Source organism: Spea bombifrons, chromosome 4, assembly GCF_027358695.1.
Source record: "Spea bombifrons isolate aSpeBom1 chromosome 4, aSpeBom1.2.pri, whole genome shotgun sequence".
NCBI classification, from domain to species: Eukaryota; Metazoa; Chordata; class Amphibia; order Anura; family Pelobatidae; genus Spea; species Spea bombifrons.
In genome coordinates this window covers 52,403,615-52,426,119 of record NC_071090.1, presented here as the reverse complement: position 1 = coordinate 52,426,119, position 22,505 = coordinate 52,403,615, and the positions used below count along the sequence as shown (strand labels likewise).

Genomic DNA, 22,505 nt, shown 5'->3' with positions numbered 1-22,505 from the left:
CCTACACGGTTTTTGTTTTTGGAACTATATATTTTTACACAGAAGAAACACCCCATCTGGGCTGTAGACATCTTAGTTACAATAGCAAAAATAGGATTAATGTTTCCTCCGGAGAGTATTATCGAAACAGCAGTCTTGTCACCACCAAGAGCACAGCTGGATTCTAAAGCAATGACTTGGGTCTCGGGGAAAGTGTACACTGAAAAACAAACTCCAATTTGGGACACCTTTTTATAGATACAAAAGAGCTGTGAAGGGTTAACATTGTAGGATTGTAATGTACTGGGTAAAAGTAAGAAGTCATATTTGGTTTTAATCATAGCTGCTTAGCCATATAAAATTAAAATAATTTAAAGTATGCACTTGCGAAAATATTTATGATATTGACATTTTGACAGATTTTTTACATTTGTGTAGGAAATAAAGGTGTCTGTAAAGTTTGTTTTCATACTTAGGCATTTAGAATATTATACATGTTTTATGTGTCTTGCATTAAATGCTTGGCAAGTTTCCCTTCGTTCTTTATCTGCCCCATTTAATTAACTTTACTAAGGGTTGATAAAACATGTATTTGTCTATTAAATTAATAAAACTTTGTTTAGCAAATCAAGCTATGACATTTCTTTTATTTAATTTATTTTATTAATTATGAGCAATATTATTAATATATGAATGCGTGGTAAAAAAAAAACCCCAAAAAACTAAGTGCGGTCACCCAGTATAATTTCAATGCAACATAGTCAAGATACGTGTGTAGAAATGAATTTCTTTAATACAAAATGACAGTATGCATCCCTGAAAATCCTGGGTATTCAGTTCAATTCCAGATAGAAAAGATAGAATGATAACTGGTAGGTAACATCAGGAATCCATGGGAACTGCCTGATATAAGAGATACATTATAGCTGTAAGTTATGACTATGGAGCACATTAAATATGTGTTGGGCCACAATGATGCAAATGTCCTACTTTATTATATCTTTGACATTTGCAACAGGCACATATGCACCCTATAACACCAAAGCCAGGGGATTGTGGAAAAAGTTATTTAAAGTGTATACTTGAACTTCTCCTGTATCCTTTATCGAGGAAGAATTATATCTTGTGACCCATCTTGGGTATTAACAATAGTGTGCGTTGGCCTGATTTTGAATTCTTTTAAATGTAAATTGGGAAAACAGATTATACTTGAAATAAAATATCAGGCATGGGAAACTGAGCTAGATAAATGCTTCCGGAATGACTGCTAACACTGCCTAGCACTATATTAGTTTTAGTTATTTGCAGCCGAGTCTATATTACATGCAGACAGACAGACAGTAACCACAGCCCTCTTGCGTGAGCTACACAGTCCTACCCATCCATATTCATTGATACCGTGCCTAGTGTTAACATAGGGTACAGTAGGTAATATAAAGTTATATCATGCTCAAAACCTGGATACACCAAAGAATAATAAAACATGTTATGCCAAGGAATAAAATGTTTTTTTTTTCTTATTTAAAATGTTAAACATGTACATTTAAAAAAAGCAGTATTTAACTTAAACACTAGAGCTTATGTGTGTGGGTCTAGCCCACTCTCCAGATCATTCACACGCAGAACTCTTAACACAGCTTGTACCTGAAATTGATAACTATGTTAACAAAAATGATGTTTCTTTAAGATAATGTATGGCTGCTTGTGTCCTCTATTATTACAAGGCTAAAGCTTTCACTTGTAGGAATGCTCCAGTATGAAAGCAAAATTCATTTTAATAAAGAATTTGTTGGGGGTTTTTTTGTAAATCCACGCTTGCAGTGATTCTTACTAAATGCAAGGTTTATTTGAAATCGAAAGCAATAACCCTGTAAATGATACCTATGATTCACATACCAAAAGCAGCTATTACTTCCATTTGTATGTTTCAATGATATGCCAAATATGGGCTACTTAAAGCGGAACGAGTGCTCGTATTTAGGGCATTCACAACCCCAAACGGAACACTTTGCTCCATGTGATCATGATTACAGTTCCCTTTATACTAAAGAGGCTAATCTCGAAATTGGACAATGCTTAGTAATTTGACCTATTGTCTTTAGGTGCAGATGATTCCTTCTAAGCCATGCCCCTGAGGAGGAAGCAGGCCCTTATCATTCAACAGAAAACAATTAATTAGCTCTGCCACTCAAGAGACCAATTAAAAAGTCAAAATCCTGGGCTATTCAGCTGTATAAAGAGCCATTCTCCCTGACTTCCAGTTCCTGCAGCTGCTCGTAATCTCTCTTTTGCCAGCTACAGGCCATGCACTAAAATGGACAGGACAGAGGCCCACGGGAACTGCTTGATGTGATTAAAAACGAAAGGCAACAATAAATAACCTGTTGTTGTAGCTGAGAGCTGATCAAAGGCATTAAATATCCATAAGAAATACATTTGTCATGTTACCAAGAATAGGCACAGCACAGCACAGCTCTCTATGGAATAAAATCTTATTTTTTTGTTACCGCAGCAAATGAGCATTTAATATTTTCTGCTCTGAGAACTATGACAAATAAACCATTGTCTGTGCTTGGCGCTAAATTAGTGTTGTGTCATTTTAAGGACTGTTTGGTGACATGGTATTGCTGTATAACCCAGCCACACTGCAGCTCATACTTCATTAAGGAGTGTAAGAAAGTGTCAGGGGTGAGGCATAGGCAGATGCTAAGAATTTGTTAATATGGTTTGAACCTCTGTGTGCTCTAAATAATACTTTTTTTATTTTTTTTATTTTGCCAGTGTCATCATAACAACAGTTCTATATCTTTCGGATGCCCTTCGGAAGAATTTCTTAAACGAGAACTTTGATTACAAGGTAAGAAAGTCTTTAATATATATGTATTTATATTTGTGAGATCTGTCAGCTAACAACCAGGAGTAAAATTTTAAGTAGAGCTTTTAATTGCAAGTGTTTTACAGTCTTTAGTGATGTTGTCTGCGGCATTTGAGTCCAGAATGATTTTTGCCTCCTGCTTCTTGTCTTATAAAGGCCCCAGTCAGTATTGTCTGCAGGTGACGTTAGTGGGTAGTGATTTTGTTGACCTTCCTACTGAGTTCCCTTTTGGGCATCCTTCATTGTCAACATGGCTAATTTATAACCTTGGCAGCCTAATGATGATCCCGTTAGTGAAACAAAACGTATTATTATAAGTTGAACTAAAATATCTGTGTCTTGTTGTCTTGAAATAGATCTAGTTTAATGACGTGAAATAGCAATTTACAGTTTCTGTTTTCTTCCAACAGATCTGGGATTCCTACTTCTACCTTGCAGTGATTTTTATTAATCAGTCATGTCTGCAGTTAGAAATATTTACACCATCCAAGATGAAAAAAGTGCTGGAGAAGTAAGCGTGCTTATAATAATAATAATAATAATAAACACATGTGCTGGTTGAATGTTGGTTGATTAGAAAATGATGGCATGATTTAAATAGTTCTGGTTTTATTAATTCCTACATTCAGACTTTCATCTACATATTGGGAAACCACGACCTATTTGGTGCAACAATACATATTTAAAGTAGTTGAAATGTTCTATCCTCCCATGTATTCAATAATTTTACTTTATTCACAATGGATATGAGTAATACCACTGTCAATTCATTTAAAAAGGTCCATAGATTTCTTTTTCTTTGACTATTATTCTGTTAATAGTTCATGTCGATATTCCTATAATAGAATACTTTGGACCATATATCTGTATGACATAGAAGCAAACTATTTCATTCTGACCTCTCTTCTTTCCGTAAGATATGGAGACATGCGTGTTACGATGGGATGTGAAATCTTTAGCATGTGGCAGAATCTGGGTAAGACTTTTGTATGTCATCTATTCTACAAAAGCTGCACACTGGGAGTGTTTTACTGTAATGTATGTATTGACCCTGGTTTTCTGCATTGGAGAGTGAATCCTACAACAGGCCCATCATTGTTATATCGACAAACAGATTACCGGTATATGTTGGTTCTGATATATTTGCAAATGTGATAATTCAGATGCTGGCTCACCCTTGCACGTTAACCCATCCTAGTTTATCAGCACACGCTGACACTTGTAAGTGACTATCATTTGACATAAGTACCAGATAATCTTCTCCCTGCATCTGTTTCTGACTCATTAATGCTGACATGAGCGAAAGACAAGAACATTTAGAAACACGAGCTTGAGAACTATAATATGAAAACACAGGGATTCATTTATTACATTTGTTTCATAATGTAAATCATGACTTCTTCTAACCTTCTTTCATCGTCCAAGTAATTTTTATCTGTGATCATTTTCAAGATGTACATCTTAACATTTTCCATAAATTGTGAGAAAAAGAAAACCATGATGGTTCCAGAAAGAATTACAGATTTCTTGTGTAACAAAAGAGTGTACTCTAATCTTGTTTTTTGTTGTTGAATGTAGATCTTATGTGTAATAAATTATGACATCATAACAATAGTACATTTCTATCTTTCTTATGCTGTGTAATAATTCCCATTGAAGCTCGAACTTCTGTCAGCCTCTTGGATCTCTTTTAATGTTACCACTAATTAAAGCTAAAGCTGCTGAAGTTAGTGTGGCCTGAAGAGGACTTTTTATTATTAAAATGTTAAAAAGGATATACGCATTTTTTTTTTTTTTTTTTTTTACAAGAAGTCTATGGGGGATTTCTAAACCAGCACCACCAAGTCACTAGATATATTCTAACACCATATTACCGTAATTGAATCTGCCCTATTTTTTTTTATGCACTAAGCCATACTACTTAGAAGTGTTGGCATAGAGGCATAGAATGTTTCTCTTGAGTGCAACACATGCATCCACAAAATTTTGCCATAAGTGGTGCATATTATGTATAAATATTTGGCTAACTTAATTGACTTAAGTAGAGGTATGAACTCCATCACATCCATAAGTCATCCATATGTAAAAATGAAGGTAGTTCCTTTTAGACATTAATTAGATTATTAATTGGAGGCTCGGCTGATTCCATTTCATAACCCAGTGTTGTGATTCAAAGAAACCTCTTGTAAACAATTGTCTAAACTTTATGGTGGGCAGCTTGTAGTAGAGCCTTAAATCATCAATTCCAAATCTATACATACATTATTTTCTTACAGGAGAACATAAGCTACATTTTATCCCAGCCTTGATTGGTCCATTTTTGGAAGTCACATTGATACCCCAACCAGATTTACGTAACGTAATGATTCCTATTTTCCATGATATGATGGATTGGGAACAGCGACGGAGTGGAAACTTTAAACAGGTACTTCAAACAAAGTAATTGATAGTAAACTTACCCCAGCCGAACTCGTGCAGACATTGTGAAAAGGTCATCAATGAATCCAATCAAGTACATTTGTTAGATGACCTGATATAGAGCTCTGTTCATTCATTCCTAGCAATACTACGCCAAATTAATGCACACATGGGCTAAATGCACATCAAGGAAAGAATAGGGATGCATGAGATATGTGCTTTGAATAGAAAGTACATTTTTTGGCCATCATTTATTATAAAATGATAGAATTGCAAAACTGGTCCTGAAAACCCCTCTCTCTCTCGCTACATAGTTTGCACCCATAATTTACCCGTTAAGAAAATGTTTTATCAGGGATTGCCAAGCAGGAACATTGTGTGATGATTGAATTTAAAATAATAAGCAAGGGAACCCTTCTGACTCCCTTTTGGCATTGAAGAAGTTTGTTTTGTCTCGTCCTTTACCCTGTTAGCATGCTACAAATTAAAGATGTGAAAAGAGGTCAGTCTGTGGTAGCCACTTTGTTGAAGTACAGTAAGAGACATGATCTGTGAGCAGAGTAGCCTGTATTTATTTTGGCCAAGCATTTTTGACACTCTCATACATTTTCTATTTTCCAGCTCAGAAGCTTGTTAAGTGTTCCAAGTACTTTTACAGCTCCCACTCGATTTTTCTCCTGCTGTCTCAAACCATTTCTCTACACCCACCATCATGCTGCTCTGTAGGAACATCGATTTGAAACATTGTTTAACACATACACAATAAATGACTTTGATTTCTGTGCAGGAGCAATGTCGTTAACCCCTGAACCGATCCTCTTAGTCAAGATGATGTATGAGCAATTATGCAGATAATCTTAAAAACAGAAATAATGCTTACATGCTCCATATAATGTATATTTTTCTAACTTCTCATGTAAGATTTAAAAATATAACTGATTGCTAAATCACCAGCATTTGCTGGGACTCCAAATGTGAAAATCTTCCCTATTTGTATTGCAGAATATTTACAGTGTTATTTCTCTAACACATCTAATATAGTCGCCCAACAACTACTGAAGCTTTTGATCGCTCCTTAAACGGGATTTCACTGCGTTAATTGCAGCTTTTCAGAGGCCCGGATAAACTCCCAATGTTATCTTACATTCATGTCTTAGAGCTTCCAAAATGATAGGAAATATAACAGTCCGCTCCAAACGACTTCTTTCCTCACAATGACCTTCTTCACTTAGCTCCTAACAAACCACTTCTTAAAAGCAAATGTGTGTGGTTTTCCAGTAATTTCATGAATATGGCATGGGTTAAGCCAAATTAGGTATTTTAAGGAAAGTTCCGTAGGTAGACTCTACAGTAACTTGTGGTCGGAAATAGTCTACATAGCTGTTAGGCATCATTAGAATTTCATGGGTCAACTTTTAAAATATGCCTAAAAATCAAGTTTATATCACTAAACCTTGGAATATTTTGGTGAATGATAGTTTGAGATGTTTTATCTTTGCTTTTTTGCATTACTGTGGACTTTTTTCTTTCTTTTTGGGAGATACAGAAGTTTGACTCATACATGTTTAAATGGCATGGAGTTCAAGCCAATGTGGCTGACGTTTAGACCAGACATCTTTTTTACAAACTTGCTCCAAAGACAGCAATGTTTACCTCTGTCTGAACATGCATTAATTTAGACAAATATGGATACATGGTCATCTGCATATGCAGGGTTTGTGGTCCAATAAACCAAATCCACAGATAATCAGTAACATATATACTTTTACATGAAAATGGACTTCTTACTTTATGGTGCATACAGCATAACAGAAAATGCGAAATAGAATGGGAAAGCATCTTGTAATCAATGTGCGTTATGTTTATTGCAAATATGCTAATTGTCTTAAATAAAACATTTATTAGTAGATAGTCGAATCGTTACCTTCACCAAACATAGTGGGAGGAATTGGATCATATAAGCTGATCGCGATGATATGATGAAGAGAGGGGATAATTGTAGATTGATTTCCGAAACAGCAGTACAACTATAATGTCATTGATGCATTAATGGAGATACATTAGTGTTGCGTGTGCCGTTATAAGAAGGTAGTCATTATGTCCCGTGAATTTCGGAAGTAAGGAACATCTTCTGATTCCAGTGGTTTACCTGGTACAGCGTTACCGTGAATCGCAATGGCTGTGGCATTTGAAACGTTCATTTAGATATCTTATTTTCCTGCTGCACATGCACAAGGACAATGACGACGGCATCATGCATGGAAAAGCATACATGCACACTACTAAGCAGGGGACACTAAGGAAGGAACATACCCATGTTTACATGTGATAGAGCCCTGCAGGAAAAAAAATTAAGGCAATCTAGTTGGCTGTTCCGTGTTTTTTTTTTTTTTTGTTTGAATCCATATATAGTTAGAAGCCTTCGCAGCGTTATCAGCTAATGCTACTCAGCTTGTAGTATAAAGTCACATTGCTCTATAACAATTAGCCCCGAGAACTCTTTCATGCAGTGGTAGCAGCTTAACACGAGTGACAATAAGTGAACAGTACACATTCCGGGATCTGAAATACAAGGGAGCACAGCACTGAGCCTTGGAGGAATTCTTGCTGATTAAAACATCTTTTATGCATCTCTTTGAGGTGGAAGCAAAGCTAATTGACAAATTGGATAGCCTTATGTCTGAAGGAAAAGGTGACGAAACATACCGGGAGCTCTTCAACAGCATGTAAGTAATACAATTAAAAATATATATATATATATTCATCATGCTGGTATTTCAAAAGATAAAGGGGGGTTGTTGTCATGTGCTTTTTACAGATTACTATTCAATCAACCTAAATGTGTTAATTACCTCTGCAAATGCTACTATTTTTTCTGTGCTGTGTTTGGATGACTATGTATATCTCTTAAGTAGTGATCTTTTATTGAAAGAGAAATACTGCTGTGTGGGTGGAGAGTTGGCGTGTAGTGCTTTGAGGAGAAGGTAGAATAGGTAACGGCAGATGTCTTAAATAAAGAGACAATTTTAAAAAAAAATGCGGTCCCGATCTGTCCCTATGTGGCACTAATTATTTTTTTTTTAGATTAATCTATCAGTTTTGATAATCTTAGACAATCATAGTTTGTGTACATGATATATAAATGTCCTATTTATACACTCAAGAGACCCTGAGATTTTTGTAATATTATTTTTGCAAAAATATATTTATATTTCCTCCTTATATCTCCCACGGGTTTCTTGAGAAACAAATCACTTGGATTTGTGGTTTTTTTTAATCTATATCTATATATAAAAGCTGCCTGCTGTGGGTGCTGCACTATGCTGCAGTAAAAGGAACATCTTTTGAGTTTTTGTGCCCAGGTAGAAATAGCAACTAATGACCTCTGGCAATAACACAAACAGCCGTCCATACTAAGTTACTTCCTAACTATACTTATTGACCTAAATCCATCTAGCAAAGTGATTGTGAATCCACTCATTACTTTACATTGCTGTACATTCTCAAGGTATTTACGAAACCATAGAAATCCACTGACCAGCGTCATCACCAAAACGCAAAACCCTCCTCCTAAAAATAAATACAATGTTAAAGAAATATTGATATATGATTAATAAAGTAAATTATTGAGACCATTTTATTATAGATATATGTATGTATTTATTTTTGTGAACAATATTCTATCCATATGCTTGCCAGATTTTGGCATTTTTCCTGGATTACAAAAAAGGAAATCTACAGGTTTAGTAAATCATACTGATAAATATACAAAGAATTGGAAAAGAATGGTTAGAATACCAGTCAATATGACTGTGTCTAGAAAAATGCCTTCAAAATTAAACCCCACAAATACTGCCAATTGCAACATGTCTTAGAATATCTGTGTTGTTTCCTAAACATGTTATTTCAGCTAAATGACAAACAAATCTACATTGATGACATTTGTGTACCGATTCGAACAAGACTTTTTTATTTATTTAATAATAATAAATAATTTAAGATTATTTATTATTATTTTCCGTAATATGCATATGCAAGATGGGTATAGACATGCAAAGTCATTTACAGCACAGTTATGTTTCCGATTCTTGGTTATCTAACGAAAGTAAAAACATAGATGTATGGAAGTTGACGGCAGATAAAAACATTCAGCATACCCATTCTGCCCATTTTCCCCTACTGTGAGGAATTCAGACCTTCTCTCTGAGACATTGACCCTTGAAAACATTGACCCTTCAAATAACTCTCCAGCTTAGCATGACACAGATAAACAAATAAAAAAAAAATCAGTGGCCCATGAGTTTGCCATAGTGACGGTGTAATGTATTTAGTATTTCTTCAACCTTCTTACATTCTGCATGATTACCTGTGGAACAATTATGTTAGCATCAGAAGAAATGACAGGTTGTGTTTATAGTTTTGTATGTGGGTTATTAACATTCTGTACTGGATGGGGCTTTTATAAAAAATATGAAGCCATGTGTAAATAGATCTATACATAATGATGAAGATAAAGGTCTAACTGAGATTAAAACATTGACCTCCAAATAACTTTCCAGCTTGTAACCAGTGCTCCAGAACTCACAACTGATTACCAGGTGTCCCGGACTCCCGGGTAGTCTTTGTTCTCTGGGTATGGGTGGTATATGGTTCTACCCTCTTTCTGCCATCTTTCCTACCTATTGGGACTGCCTCTCTTCTGCCTCTCGTGGCACTCTGGGTGACCAACCCTGTGTATGACAATTCAAAATAGTCATTGCACAACATATGTGAGGCTGATGGGTTTTATTATTATTATTATTATGATTATTATTATTATTTTTCATTTATATAGTGACAACAATTATACAGCACTTCTTACAATACATATATTGTATTGATTGCCCCCGATATACCATTGTATACTGTCAACAGAGGATAGAGAGCTAGTTAGACATTTTCTGTAGTACCTTAGTTGTGTATATGGGCAGATGTAGCTATACTTATTTTTTAAGTTCTTTATATACAGGAACAAATTACATTAAATAAATACTTGTAATATACAGTATATGAGTTATACTGTAGAATGCAAGTTAATTATAACACACCAAGCACATCAAATACAAATAGATAACTATGCTGGCAGGCAATGTCGCATTTAATTATGTGGCAAAGGAATACTATATCTCTGTAATTAAGAATATCAATTAGGATCTGTTGGAACATAGACTGGGGCTATTTGCCTTTTAGGAATGAAGGTGACTTAGCAGGGACATAAAAATAACTTCAAAAGTAAAGGAAATATTTTATGGGCAGGCCAACAATAAGGCAAAGGAGCAGTTGTACGAGTGAACCTGGGTGTTGGGGGAGAAGGCATTCTGTGCAATAAACAGGGTAATATAGCCAGTAAAGAGGTAGGCACGATTCAAGGGAGGACATGTATTCTTTCTGAATAGAAGAGCCTGGGAAGTTCAAAAATATGACCACCAAAAAACAATATACCGTACCTCATGTACCACATTCATAGCCACCTTTTTATAGAGTATCTATGACATTCAGAGGTGTTCTTCATAAACAATGAGTTTCTCATGCAATTAAGCTCTGCATAACACATACATGATACAGCTATATAAACTTATCTATGCATTCGCTTAGGTTTGGTCTTACAGAAGGCATTGTAGTGTTGGCTCAACATAATCCATGAGTCAGTGAACTTACACTTCAAACTCAATATTATTTTGGTAAACACTTAAGTATGGCTATTTAGCGGAGTATTCTTTTATGTTTGTACTTATACATGTCTCCTCCAGTGTGCTTCATTATCTTCTACCAGGATTAATCAACATTGACCCTTTCACCAGACAATTATAGTGTATTTTGTCACATGGCAATACATTTTATGCATGTCAATGGAGGAGAAGTCTCGAAGGTTGCAATAATTGCATGTTTCCTTTAAAATGCAGGTTTGTGGATATTAGGTAGATAGGTTGTATGCTTCTCTGAATAGGTGTTTTTTTAGTGAGAATATGCGGGGAATAGACTTAAAAAATGTATGGTAATACTGCTCCTGAGCCGCTAATATGCTATGAGCCTGCCCTATATTTCTGATCAGGACATAGTTTACTGTAAATATTCAAGATCAGGGCATTTTTCACCTAAAAGCTTTTCCTTTATTACGAATTTCAATTTTCAGTATTTGAAAAACTTCAAAGGTGAGTTACAAAGTGCCTAATTTATCAAATTGCTATTGACTATATAATTTATAACAGGGTCAGACATGGGGAGGGCCTGTCTTACCTAACAAGCGACCTTGTGGCACTTAAGCTGTTAAGTGTTGTGTGCGGCAACGGAACTCCCCAACCGGCCCATAATCCCCACTGAAAAAAAAAATTGTTTGTTGTACTTTAACATGATCAGACGTTTTATGACATTAACAAATGTTATTTTATAAAATTAATATTGTTTTAGTGTGTATTACCAATTACAATTTGCTAGTCTTTAAATGTTTTTATTTTCCCCTTATGGATAATCTGACCATTATTTTTTGTCAATGCTTCCTGGATTAGAATTCCTCTGTTTGGTCCCTACCCTAGGTAAGATTTTATTCGACTAAATTGAGCATGGGGTGTATTCTCAAATTCAGTTGCAGTGGTATTTGAGACTTACTCTACAACTGATGAAAAAATGAAAAAACATTGTTTACTTAAAAAAAAAAAAAAAAAAGTTATTGCCAGGCAAGTGAGCAACATATTGAATTGCTCACTCGTTAGGTGCCTATTTAGTTGCAGCCACCATTATTAGACTAACAAACATTATTAGATGGAACCTTATAAAAATAATCAAACTGAAAAGCCAGGTTAATGATTTTTCAGTTTATTATATAGTCGGGAAAAAAGTAAGTTCCTCTCTAGTCCAGTATGTCGCTGATGATGTACATATATTGTATAACATGCATTTGTGTGTAATACACATCGGATATCTTTGCTTCACTCAGCACAAACTTTCCTAAAAATTTACCAAAAATGTTTATTTATTTTTTTCAGCTTATTAAAAAAAATTGAGCGGGAAACATGGAGAGAGAGTGGTGTGTCATTGATTGCTACTGTCACCCGGCTCATGGAGAGGCTGCTGGACTACAGGTAAGAAACTGAGTGTCTTAAAAGCATACCAGGTTAGGCTACCCAGAGCTTTACGTCTTCTGAGGGAGTGGCTGCACGTAGGGGCAAGGCTAGCCAAGCACAAGGATGGGGCTAGCTAAGGGTGGGGGTGTGATAAGCCAAGGGCATGCTATGATAAAGGCGTTGCTAGCTCCAGAAATGATTACATCGATTGGGAACGAGAGGATTATTGGACAGAGTGTGGACATGACTAAATAGAGTTCACTTTTCCATGGAGAAAGAGGAGAAGCAGTGCTTTACCTAGAGACTCCAGATCCATCTGGGAAAACTCCCAAGTATGCTTCAAGGGTTCAATATAATCTTATAATCTTAATGGTCTAGAGAGAGGGATATAATGGAATATTATGACACTTATTGTCATCTGTTTATTTTTAGAAGAAAAGTATAACTGATTGTTATTGTCATCTGTTTATTGGTGGAAGAAAAGTATAACTGTTTGTTTCCTTTGTCGTTTTAGAGACTGTATGAAAATGGGGGAGGTTGATGGGAAAAAGATTGGCTGCACCGTGAGCCTGTTGGTATGGTATTTATTTTACTTTTTTGGTTATATGTCCTCATGTTGATTTTGAACAAGGGACATTTTTCATCCACACTTACACTTGTTCATTTTTTGCCATTTTAAAATGAAATAATTCCCTGCAGCTAGGGAACATGCAAAGCAAATCTATTGTGTTCCTATAGACAATTACCACTATGTAGTAAATTCAAGGTCCAAGGATCCTCAATATGTTAACAGTATGCTATTACAAAATGTACTTTGTGAAAAGGTTACATTGTGGACCTGTCTTGAATAAAAAGTGTCATTGTAACAGTATTATGTCATTGTGAAAACAGCAGGATTTGACATCTGAGCAAAATCTGTTATTCGTAACAGTAATTCACATTTACCATAAATCCTACAACGTTCCATTAAAAGGAGAATTGCGTTCCCTTACACCAGTAACACATAGGGAATATAGCTCCTCCTCTTCCTAGGAAGGGCAGAAACAACAATTAAATGCCTCAGACCTCCCAGTGTTGTTTCTGCCCTTCCTTAGGCAGGAGTTTACCTTTATTGTTTTGGATCCTAGGGTGGTCCTTGCACTCTATTCCCACTGTTCCACCCTCGGAAGCTTCAGGGGAGCCTTTCTTAGACAATCAATCAGTAGTGACATACCTCAACAAACAAGGGGCTACACAAAGCCGAGATTTAGAAGAACATGCTGTTGGGCAGAGGCAAACATTATCCACCTCACTGCCATATACATTCAAGGATTAGACCTGAAGGCCTCCTGCGCCAGCACGAAAGTCTCTCGTTTTGTTTCCGTGTTTCCAGTAAGAGATCCAGTGGCTCTGGATACATTCTCTCAGAATTTGGGGGATGCTCTTCTGTATATGTTCCCCCTTCTGTCCAAGGTGGTTCAAAAAGAAAAGGATGGATCATGCTTGGGTTATTCTGATTGACCCAGGTTGGCCCAGAAGACTGTGGAAAGCAGACCTGATAAGAATGTCAGTGGCTGAACCTTTCAGACTACCATACAGAACAGATCTTCTCCATCAGGGTCCAACCCGAGTTACCTGTAATTGACGGCTTGGATGTTGAGTAGAGATTACCAAACGGTCATGGTCTTTGTTTCAGTGTGCTTATGACCCTTCTACAGAGTTGTAAATACCTTACTTCTGTTACGTAGGCCAAGGTTTGAAATATATTTTCTTCATCGCGTCCTGAGATTGACGATGTTGGCCAGATTTGCTCCCCCCTTTGCTCTGAGGGTTCGGGTCTCAGCCTTGAGCGTGTTTAAGAAGCAAAGCCTAGCTGGTCATCCTTTGGTCTGGTGTTTCCTTCTAGTCACTTCCAGGATTTGGCCACAAAGGTTGCTGGAATTTTTTGCCTGGAGTCTGGAATGTCATTTGGTCCCAGATGATGTTGGCTCGATTTGAACCTATTCAAGACCGTTTTCCTCACCTTAAATACGGTATTCTTGGTAGCTGCTACTTCCGCTTGTCAGGTCAATGAGCTCCAGGCTCTTTCCATGCCCCAGCAATTTCTAAGGTTACTTGAAAATGGTGTTTCTTTGTGTCTACCTCTGGACTTTAGACCCAATGTGATGTCTTGATTTCATCTTAATCAAGATATATATTTGCTCACCTTCTGCCCTCAACCGTCTAACAGCAAAGAAGTAGATCTTCATTCTTTGGACATCAAGAGTTGTCTCTCCATTTATTTAGAGGATCTGGTTCTTGGAGAAGATCTTCTACACTGTTTGCTTCCTTCTCAGGTGCCAGAAGAAGTCTATATATTTATCAGCTGCTCTTGATCCTCTCCTTGGTCTGAAGTCTCTCTCTACACATTCCGTTTCCACTTCCTGGGCTGAATCTGCAGACGTTCTGCGTAGTGCTTTTTGTAAAGCTGCAGTCTGGAAGAGTTTCCGGATCTTCACCAGGAGTTACGGGTTTTCATCCTTGTCCTCAGAGAATTCGTTTTGGTCCCAGAATTCTCACCCTCCCTTAGTCTTTTGTATACCTCTCCCCATGTGAAATAGCAAGGGGTAGCAAGGGAAACTGTGAATTCCTTATCTAGGAGTTTATGTTCTTGCTTATCATCCAGTAGCACAAATATATATATATTTACAATTGTCAGGCTTTGTTATTTTAGTGATAGAGTAAAGAGAGGTCTGGGTTATTTAAATGTTGTTTCTGCCCAGCCTAGGAAGAGGAGGATCTATACTTCTCTATGTGCTATCAGTTGATAAGCAAGGAGAATACATTCTCAGGTAAGAAATTCACAGTTTCTTGTATTGTTAATTTACATGTAAATTTCAATCTATCAACTTCACTGTGCATTTAGCCTCCCCTAAATCTTTTTTAATACATAGGCAGAGGAGGTCCGGTTCAAGCTGAATAACATGTTCTAAAGAAAATATTTGAACAAAAAACATAACGTGATGATATTGTTAGTTGTGCTCTTTAGATTAATGTAAAAAAAATGTGTTGCTTTTTAAGGGAATAGGATTACATCTATTGTATAGTATAGCCCTATAACTATATTTACAATTCAAAACTAACATTTTCTTTTACAGAACTTTTATAAAACTGAACTGAATAAAGAAGAAATGTATATCCGTTATATACACAAACTATATGATCTGCACATGAAAGCACAGAATTTTACGGGTAACTTTTTAAAAACTGTTGTTACTAACTGTTAAAATAATCTTTATATTAATAACAAGCACACATCAATTTAATTGACATATATTTGAACTCATGGAAAACACTCTCACTTGATTCTCAGGGTCAGTTAGTTCCCCCCCCTGTGGTTGAGCACAAGTAGGTTACATAAAAGTTCCTGACTTTTTGGCATTTGTTTAGCACAAAACTTCTTTGTATTTAGAAAAGACAATTCTAAAAGTTTACTACATCAATTGTGACATCAATTAACATCTCCCCCCTGTGATTTGGGAATGAAGCAAATATAATGCATAGTTAATGTGAAAAGATAAAACTATTAAATAGCACATTATGAAAGATCATCTCAGGTCCTCTACTCATGGGATTGGCCCTTCATAATGGATTGTGACATTGATGAGTTAAAATCAAAACAGTTTTCACATGATTTGAATCAGTAAAGTAGGAAAAAAAAAATACTTGTTTTATTAGACACTGTAGTGATTTGTGATTGAATCTTGGTGCTCATGTCATTGTCAGAGGCTGCCTACACTCTTCTCCTTTATGATGAGTTATTAGAATGGTCTGATCGTCCATTGAGAGAGTTTCTCAACTATCCAATGCAAACGGAATGGCAAAGAAAAGAATACCTTCATATGACCATCATACAGAACTTCGACAGGGGAAAAGTAAGTACAGATCAGGGAATAAATTCTGTGTTTATGTAATGAGATGTTTAGTTTGGTTTCATAGAGTTAAAATATATTATCGAAACAGGAATATAAAATATTGCTGTGTACCCTTAATTTTTCATTGATCATGAAAATGTTCTTGCTTGAGTTCATTTTATTTTATTATTTTTTGTTAATAAGAAGCTCCACCATTTTCCCCAAAGATAATCTCCCTTGAACTTCTGCAAAAATGGCAGAGCTTACAGTGACATCCTCATGAGAGAGAGTGTATGAGAATGAGTGTGTGAGAAAGTGAGTGGGAGTGAATGTGGGCGTCTGATTTTTGTCCAAAACAAATTGGCAGGAAATGAATTTGTTGTCAAAAAAAAAATGGACCCAGAACGATCCAATAGTCCGAATAGTTTTTGGTCCATTTGCAGATGTCTACTTGTTACCCAAGTTTACTTTGTTAACACAGCCCAGCCTTCAAAGATTACGTTTGTGGATTTTATTATATGAATGTTAGCTTTATTGTATTACTATATAGTGAAAATATACAGTTTATACCCTGCAATGTGTTCCAGTACAGGGAACAAACACAAGGTTAATGGCAAATGTACACTCTGTTATATATTCACAGTGTTGGGAAAATGGAATAATACTGTGCAGGAAGCTTGCTGAGCAGTATGAAAATTACTACGACTACAGAAATCTCAGCAAGATGAGGGTAAGTTTATCATAGGGTTTAGTAGTCGACATATGCTATGTAGCAGCTCTGTAATACTAGAATATGTTCTCCACTTACAAGTATTCAGTGACATCAGAGGAGGACTCGCTACATTCAGCCAGATCCAGAGCCCCAATAATAAAGCAGCCCAAAGTATATTTGTATGCAGGGCATACTGTCCAGTTTGCCTAATGCGTACTATCCAGTCACATGCCCAATGCATACCACCCAGTCTCTTCTAAAGCACTCTAACATAAATCTAATGCATTAAAAACACCCAAAGGGAGCATAGAAAGCATTAAGTCAATCAATGGTTTCTTCCTAAAACACATTACTTCAATCTCCCTAGTGGCTGTGTGTGGAACTGCAGGTTACACACTCAACGTTTCAAGAAATAGCCCACAATTTTTAAAACATTGCCCCCTTCCCCCTTGTACCTGTGTATAACATACAATTTCTTTCTAAATGTACTAAAATAAAAAAATATTGGTATTATATGCGCAATTGTGCAGAATTTAAAATGTTATGCCATTTTAATGACTGCAAATGTTCTGTTTAGCTTTCATCTTAACTTTGAATTGATAAGAATCTTATTACATTTGAAGCAAACACCACCTTTATCTCATGTATTATCACTAGCTCAGAATCTGTCGACATCCTGCATTGTAACTTGTATTTCTTGCCAGATGATGGAAGCATCTCTATACGATAAAATTATGGATCAACAACGCCTGGAGCCTGAATTTTTTAGGGTTGGTTTTTATGGGAAAAAATTTCCATTTTTCTTGAGGGTAAGTCATAAATACAAACCAGCAAGAAAGCTTTGTTAAATGTTATATGTGTTATTTTGAAGACCTTATCACCACACGTGTACATTATTTTACAACCTATTTTAAAACTTAAATTCTTGTTGAAATGTTTTTCATATTTCCATAACCACTTTATCATATAATGTGCTTTAGTTGACCCTGTCAACCACTACGTCTACTTGCAATCAATTATATGCGTTGATATTTGGTTGATGTAAAAATGAAGATCTGTTTGTATATTTAGAACAAGGAATTTGTTTGCCGAGGACATGACTACGAGCGGCTGGAGGCTTTCCAGCAGCGCATGCTAACTGAATTTCCACATGCGATTGCAATGCAGCATGCCAACCAGCCAGATGAAACAATATTTCAGGCAGAAGCACAATGTATCCTTGTAATGTTAAGAACCCAAACAATGTTTTTCCCAATACCCTGATTAAAAAGTTGCTTTATGATTAATCACAAATTGCCAGAGTCTGCCAATTTCTCTAAGCTTTGTCTCGCTTGACGCGGTAGATAAAGGTTCTTGATCTGTCTGTATGACAGCTTCCATGTACATCAAATCACTAATCAAGGATGTATATTTTATTTGATTACTTTTTCACGAAATTATAAACTATTAAATAATTATATTACATGTTTTAGCCTTCATAACATCCACACCACCAACCGCGGGGCAGTCTAAATAGAATTTTCCTTGTGTATCTCCATGAAAGTCAGAGAACAGTGCTCTGGAACAGTGTACAGAATATTTAGCATACAGTACATATGTATGTTTTTTTTTTGTTCTATACTTAAAGATGCTGTTCCACTTAGACAAAACCTTCATTGCTCTCTCAAGAATGCTATGCAAATAAACCTTAGGAGGTCTGTCATTTTATTATTTCCTCTAAAAGCTTTATCACATAAAAACAACAAAAATAAACCTTTAAGAAGCCTTTTCAGTTACCACGGCAACGGGTTACAAGTGTCGGCTTTTTTTTGTTGTCACATGTTCCCAGCAGAAAGACAAAATTTTAAGTGATTAAAGGTTTTTCTCTTAATGCTTTGGGCAGCAAAAGGCATGCTGTTTCTAATGTTCAATTTAACTGTGAAGTTATTAAACTCAGCAGAGCAGATGGGACAGCACCGTAAGTTTCAATGCAAACGGCTTAGTGGCCTTTCTGATAACTAACGTATGCAATGCTTACATCCGGCTACTGGGATTCCCTTAACCCTATGACTAGATTTGCAGATCTATGCGGTGACTCCAATTCCAGAGAGCCAAGAGGTGTTGCAGAGAGATGGCATCCCTGACAATATAAAAAGCTTTTACAAAGTCAATCATATCTGGAGATTCAGATATGATAGACCTTTCCACAAAGGAACCAAGGATAAAGAAAATGAATTCAAGGTACAGTATATTTACAAAATGTTCAACATGTTAATTTAAGTGTATTACTAAAGTTTGGAGGGGCATCATGTCTGCACAGCTCCAAAACGTCATTAGTCAGATCACGATGGGGACTGTGTTCTATTATCTTGAAAACTATAAAGTCCCCAGTTCCAGGTTCAAAAAGGCATTTTTGAATGGCAGTATTAATGTGCATCCCACTAAAATGTCATTTTCATGTGCAGCTGTCGGAAATAATAAAGTTTTGGATGCTACTCAGACAGAGATTTGGCTAAAATATCAAAATACACCAAAAAACTTTTTTCTTATTCATTCATATATAATTGTTAATTTCTGTGAAACATTACTGCCATGGAACATTAACCTTCAGTTTGATCTCTTCACATGTTAATTGAGCATGTACTGTATGAAAGGAAATTTACTTCTCTGATAACGAATATACTCTATGGACAAAAGTATTGGGACACTTGACATGGTATTCTAAATACATAGACACAGTGTGTGTTTAAAAAATCTCATAGTCTCCTGACATCTTCAAATCAGGGGGTAATTGGCCCGCTTGGCCCCAACATTCACTTGGTATAGATCTATACAACTGCTTTTTTTTTTGTTAACGAAAATATTTCCCTTATTCCCGATATTTCCACAATATACCTAAATGATTTTTTTTGTAAGACATAACACGAAAAAGATCTAAAATTAATAGTTGCCTGCTGAGAACATCGGTGTATTTTCAGATCCTTTCCGTTCTCTAGCGATTTCTACCTATAACTGTTACAAATTTCTTCCTTCCATGTTCATAATCTGTGTATGTTCTCTCTTACACTTCCACCTAAAGAAGAGACCTCTGCAGTCCAAAATCATATCTTACTTTACATCTTTTTCTGTGTTTACGTCTTTTCCTTCAACTAAAGATTTAATTTATCTCTTGGGCTAGATCCATTTTTCTTATCCCTTATGAAATAATACATCTTTTGTGTTTTTGAAGAGTCTCTGGGTAGAGAGGACCGCGCTGACCCTTGTACAAAGCTTGCCTGGTATTTCTCGTTGGTTTGAAGTTGAAAAACGGGAAGTGGTGAGTCCAGAAACAACCTGCACATTTTCATTTATTACAACCCTGGGCCCCCATGTAACTGCGTCACATGCACAAAAACACAACTTCTCTGTTTCTACATATGTATAAAATGACGATGATTCTATGTTTCGTAATAGGAACAGCTGTTTCTATAACATTTCTCCTAAAGTCATATTTTCTTGTTCCCTCTGTGGCATTTTTCACTAAACCAGCATATCCTTGAAGCCTTACTTTTTATTAGCTGCTGTCCCTAACTTTCACCTTCCATCTTCTCCTTTGTCCTTTCCCCATTGTCTTTTTCTATTCTATGTCCTGTCACATTTCATACACCTCTACTGTTCTTGTACAGTTCTGCAAACAACCTTTCTCCTGTTGCATCTTCTCCATGTAGCCTTTGCACTCTGTTGCACTTTCTTCATCAAACTGTACCTGACCCTTTGATTTACTCTTCATATATCCGCCTTCTGCATCAGTCTTTCTTTTTTGTCATTATTATCCTTGATCCTTATTGACCAACTGTGAACTAATTAAAGTGCACAGAAATGCTCAAGTCCTACGGAGTCTTCTTACAACCTTTCTTTCCCTCTAGAGTCATCCTGTCTCTGAAACCATTTCAATTTATGTTGACCTAGAAAAAATGTAAATGGAAACTATTTTTCTTTAGATGAGTTCACATTGGGCTAACTTGACTATAAAAATCAGAAATCTAAAGGGGAACTATCTCTGTCACAGCGTTTAGCGTAATTAAATTAATTAATGCAACTAAATCAGCAACTTGTAGATGAGATATAACATAATAGGAGGGAATATTCATGCAGACTCTCAGAGCAGGAAGTTAATAAATGTTTCCATGGAATATACATTAGATGGGTTTATTTTGCTCTATAACCATGAGTCTATAACCATGGGTCTATTTAGTGTAAGAGAACTGTAAAATGTAGGCGTTTGAAAGAGACAGAGCTGCTTGAATCTCCAGTGACCTGTTTAGCAGTTGCATGATATTTGTTAAGAATATGTGGGGGTGTTAAATATGGTTGTTACCATGGAAACTCTAATATGTTACGTATCCCTAATTAGCATTCTGATTTCTAAAATGCATTTAGATACCGAGAAATTGCACAATGTTTGCTTTCAAAGTTACTATTTGATGTTATAAATTGCTGTATGTGACTTTTTCTATACATTTTAGATACATACTAAGTTAGATGTTTCTATAGCCATTTTCAGTGTTTTATTTTACATGATAATATGCTGTTTTAAAGAATCACAAACAATGAAAACAATATGCCCTCTCACAATATATATATATATATATATATATATATATATATAATCACTCAGTAATTTTACTTGATATAAAAAGTCAATGTTTCCATCCCATTGCAGAGCGGATCTTCATCAGGACAATAAGGAACAAAACTAACAAGCCCTGTTCCTTTTTGCCATGATGATGTATTGGTGCCGAAAAATTATTTTTTTCATTACTTTTTATTATTAAGTTGTAGAAGCTTTTTAACATAACATATAATAATGCCTATAATTTGCTGTTACTCTTACTGTTTTATGATTAAGGGCCACACCAGAAGGTGGTGTACAAATGGTACATCAGGTAGAAAGCACTGAAAAACACATTCAAAGCAGAAAACACATTCAATATTTACTGTACAGTCCTGCCCAAAACTTAGCAAAAGGGAATAAATAGAAACCCCACAAAAAAGCACAAACATCTTGTAAATGTGTAATGTCCTGACTATTGTTTATGTCCTGGTGGCTCTATCAGATATTTTAAGTAACATTCCAAAAGAAAAAGCTCCAGGTTAGGACCCACAATCTTTAAATCAGAGTATCCCAGGTAGAATTTGCTCTCTTGCCAGGCAACCTCTGTTTGCTAATATAGTGGATATCATAGTCATTTGAACAGCCTCAATATAATGTTGAATAACACCATTTTAACCAACTTAGGCTATTATTTGGGTAATAATAAGTAATTGTCCGGCACAAAAATTATATGGAGCATTTCATCTGCTTGTTCTCTGAAGTAAACATTCAATGAGCAATTAGATGTTTTAATTAAGATCCTGTTCCACTTTTGTTGCAAGAGCTTCTCGCCTGAATTGTTTTCTCATATAACCAAGTGCCGTTATCCTTATGCTTAGGATGAGTCATCCATTTTCTATCGTTCTTGGCGTTGGTTATAACTGCAATTTTTCCAAGCATTCTTTTAGAAACCACCTTTGTTTAGTTGTCTGTGTCT

The 22,505-nt window shown here is 35.9% G+C and overlaps 1 protein-coding gene across 1 annotated transcript in view; it reads left to right on the top strand.

Annotated features, from left to right (window-relative positions):
• DOCK4 (dedicator of cytokinesis 4) overlaps positions 1 to 22,505 on the top strand; it is a 142,947-nt gene that overhangs the window by 104,645 nt on the left and 15,797 nt on the right. Inside the window, exons 29-43 of the mRNA XM_053465191.1 lie at positions 2,761 to 2,836; positions 3,265 to 3,365; positions 3,772 to 3,830; positions 5,131 to 5,279; positions 7,913 to 7,998; positions 11,818 to 11,844; positions 12,295 to 12,390; positions 12,887 to 12,947; positions 15,489 to 15,582; positions 16,117 to 16,265; positions 16,888 to 16,974; positions 17,661 to 17,765; positions 18,028 to 18,169; positions 19,010 to 19,176; positions 20,165 to 20,251. Of these exons, the coding sequence (XP_053321166.1) occupies positions 2,761 to 2,836; positions 3,265 to 3,365; positions 3,772 to 3,830; positions 5,131 to 5,279; positions 7,913 to 7,998; positions 11,818 to 11,844; positions 12,295 to 12,390; positions 12,887 to 12,947; positions 15,489 to 15,582; positions 16,117 to 16,265; positions 16,888 to 16,974; positions 17,661 to 17,765; positions 18,028 to 18,169; positions 19,010 to 19,176; positions 20,165 to 20,251 (1,486 nt within the window). The remainder of the gene's footprint in view (positions 1 to 2,760; positions 2,837 to 3,264; positions 3,366 to 3,771; positions 3,831 to 5,130; positions 5,280 to 7,912; positions 7,999 to 11,817; positions 11,845 to 12,294; positions 12,391 to 12,886; positions 12,948 to 15,488; positions 15,583 to 16,116; positions 16,266 to 16,887; positions 16,975 to 17,660; positions 17,766 to 18,027; positions 18,170 to 19,009; positions 19,177 to 20,164; positions 20,252 to 22,505) is intronic.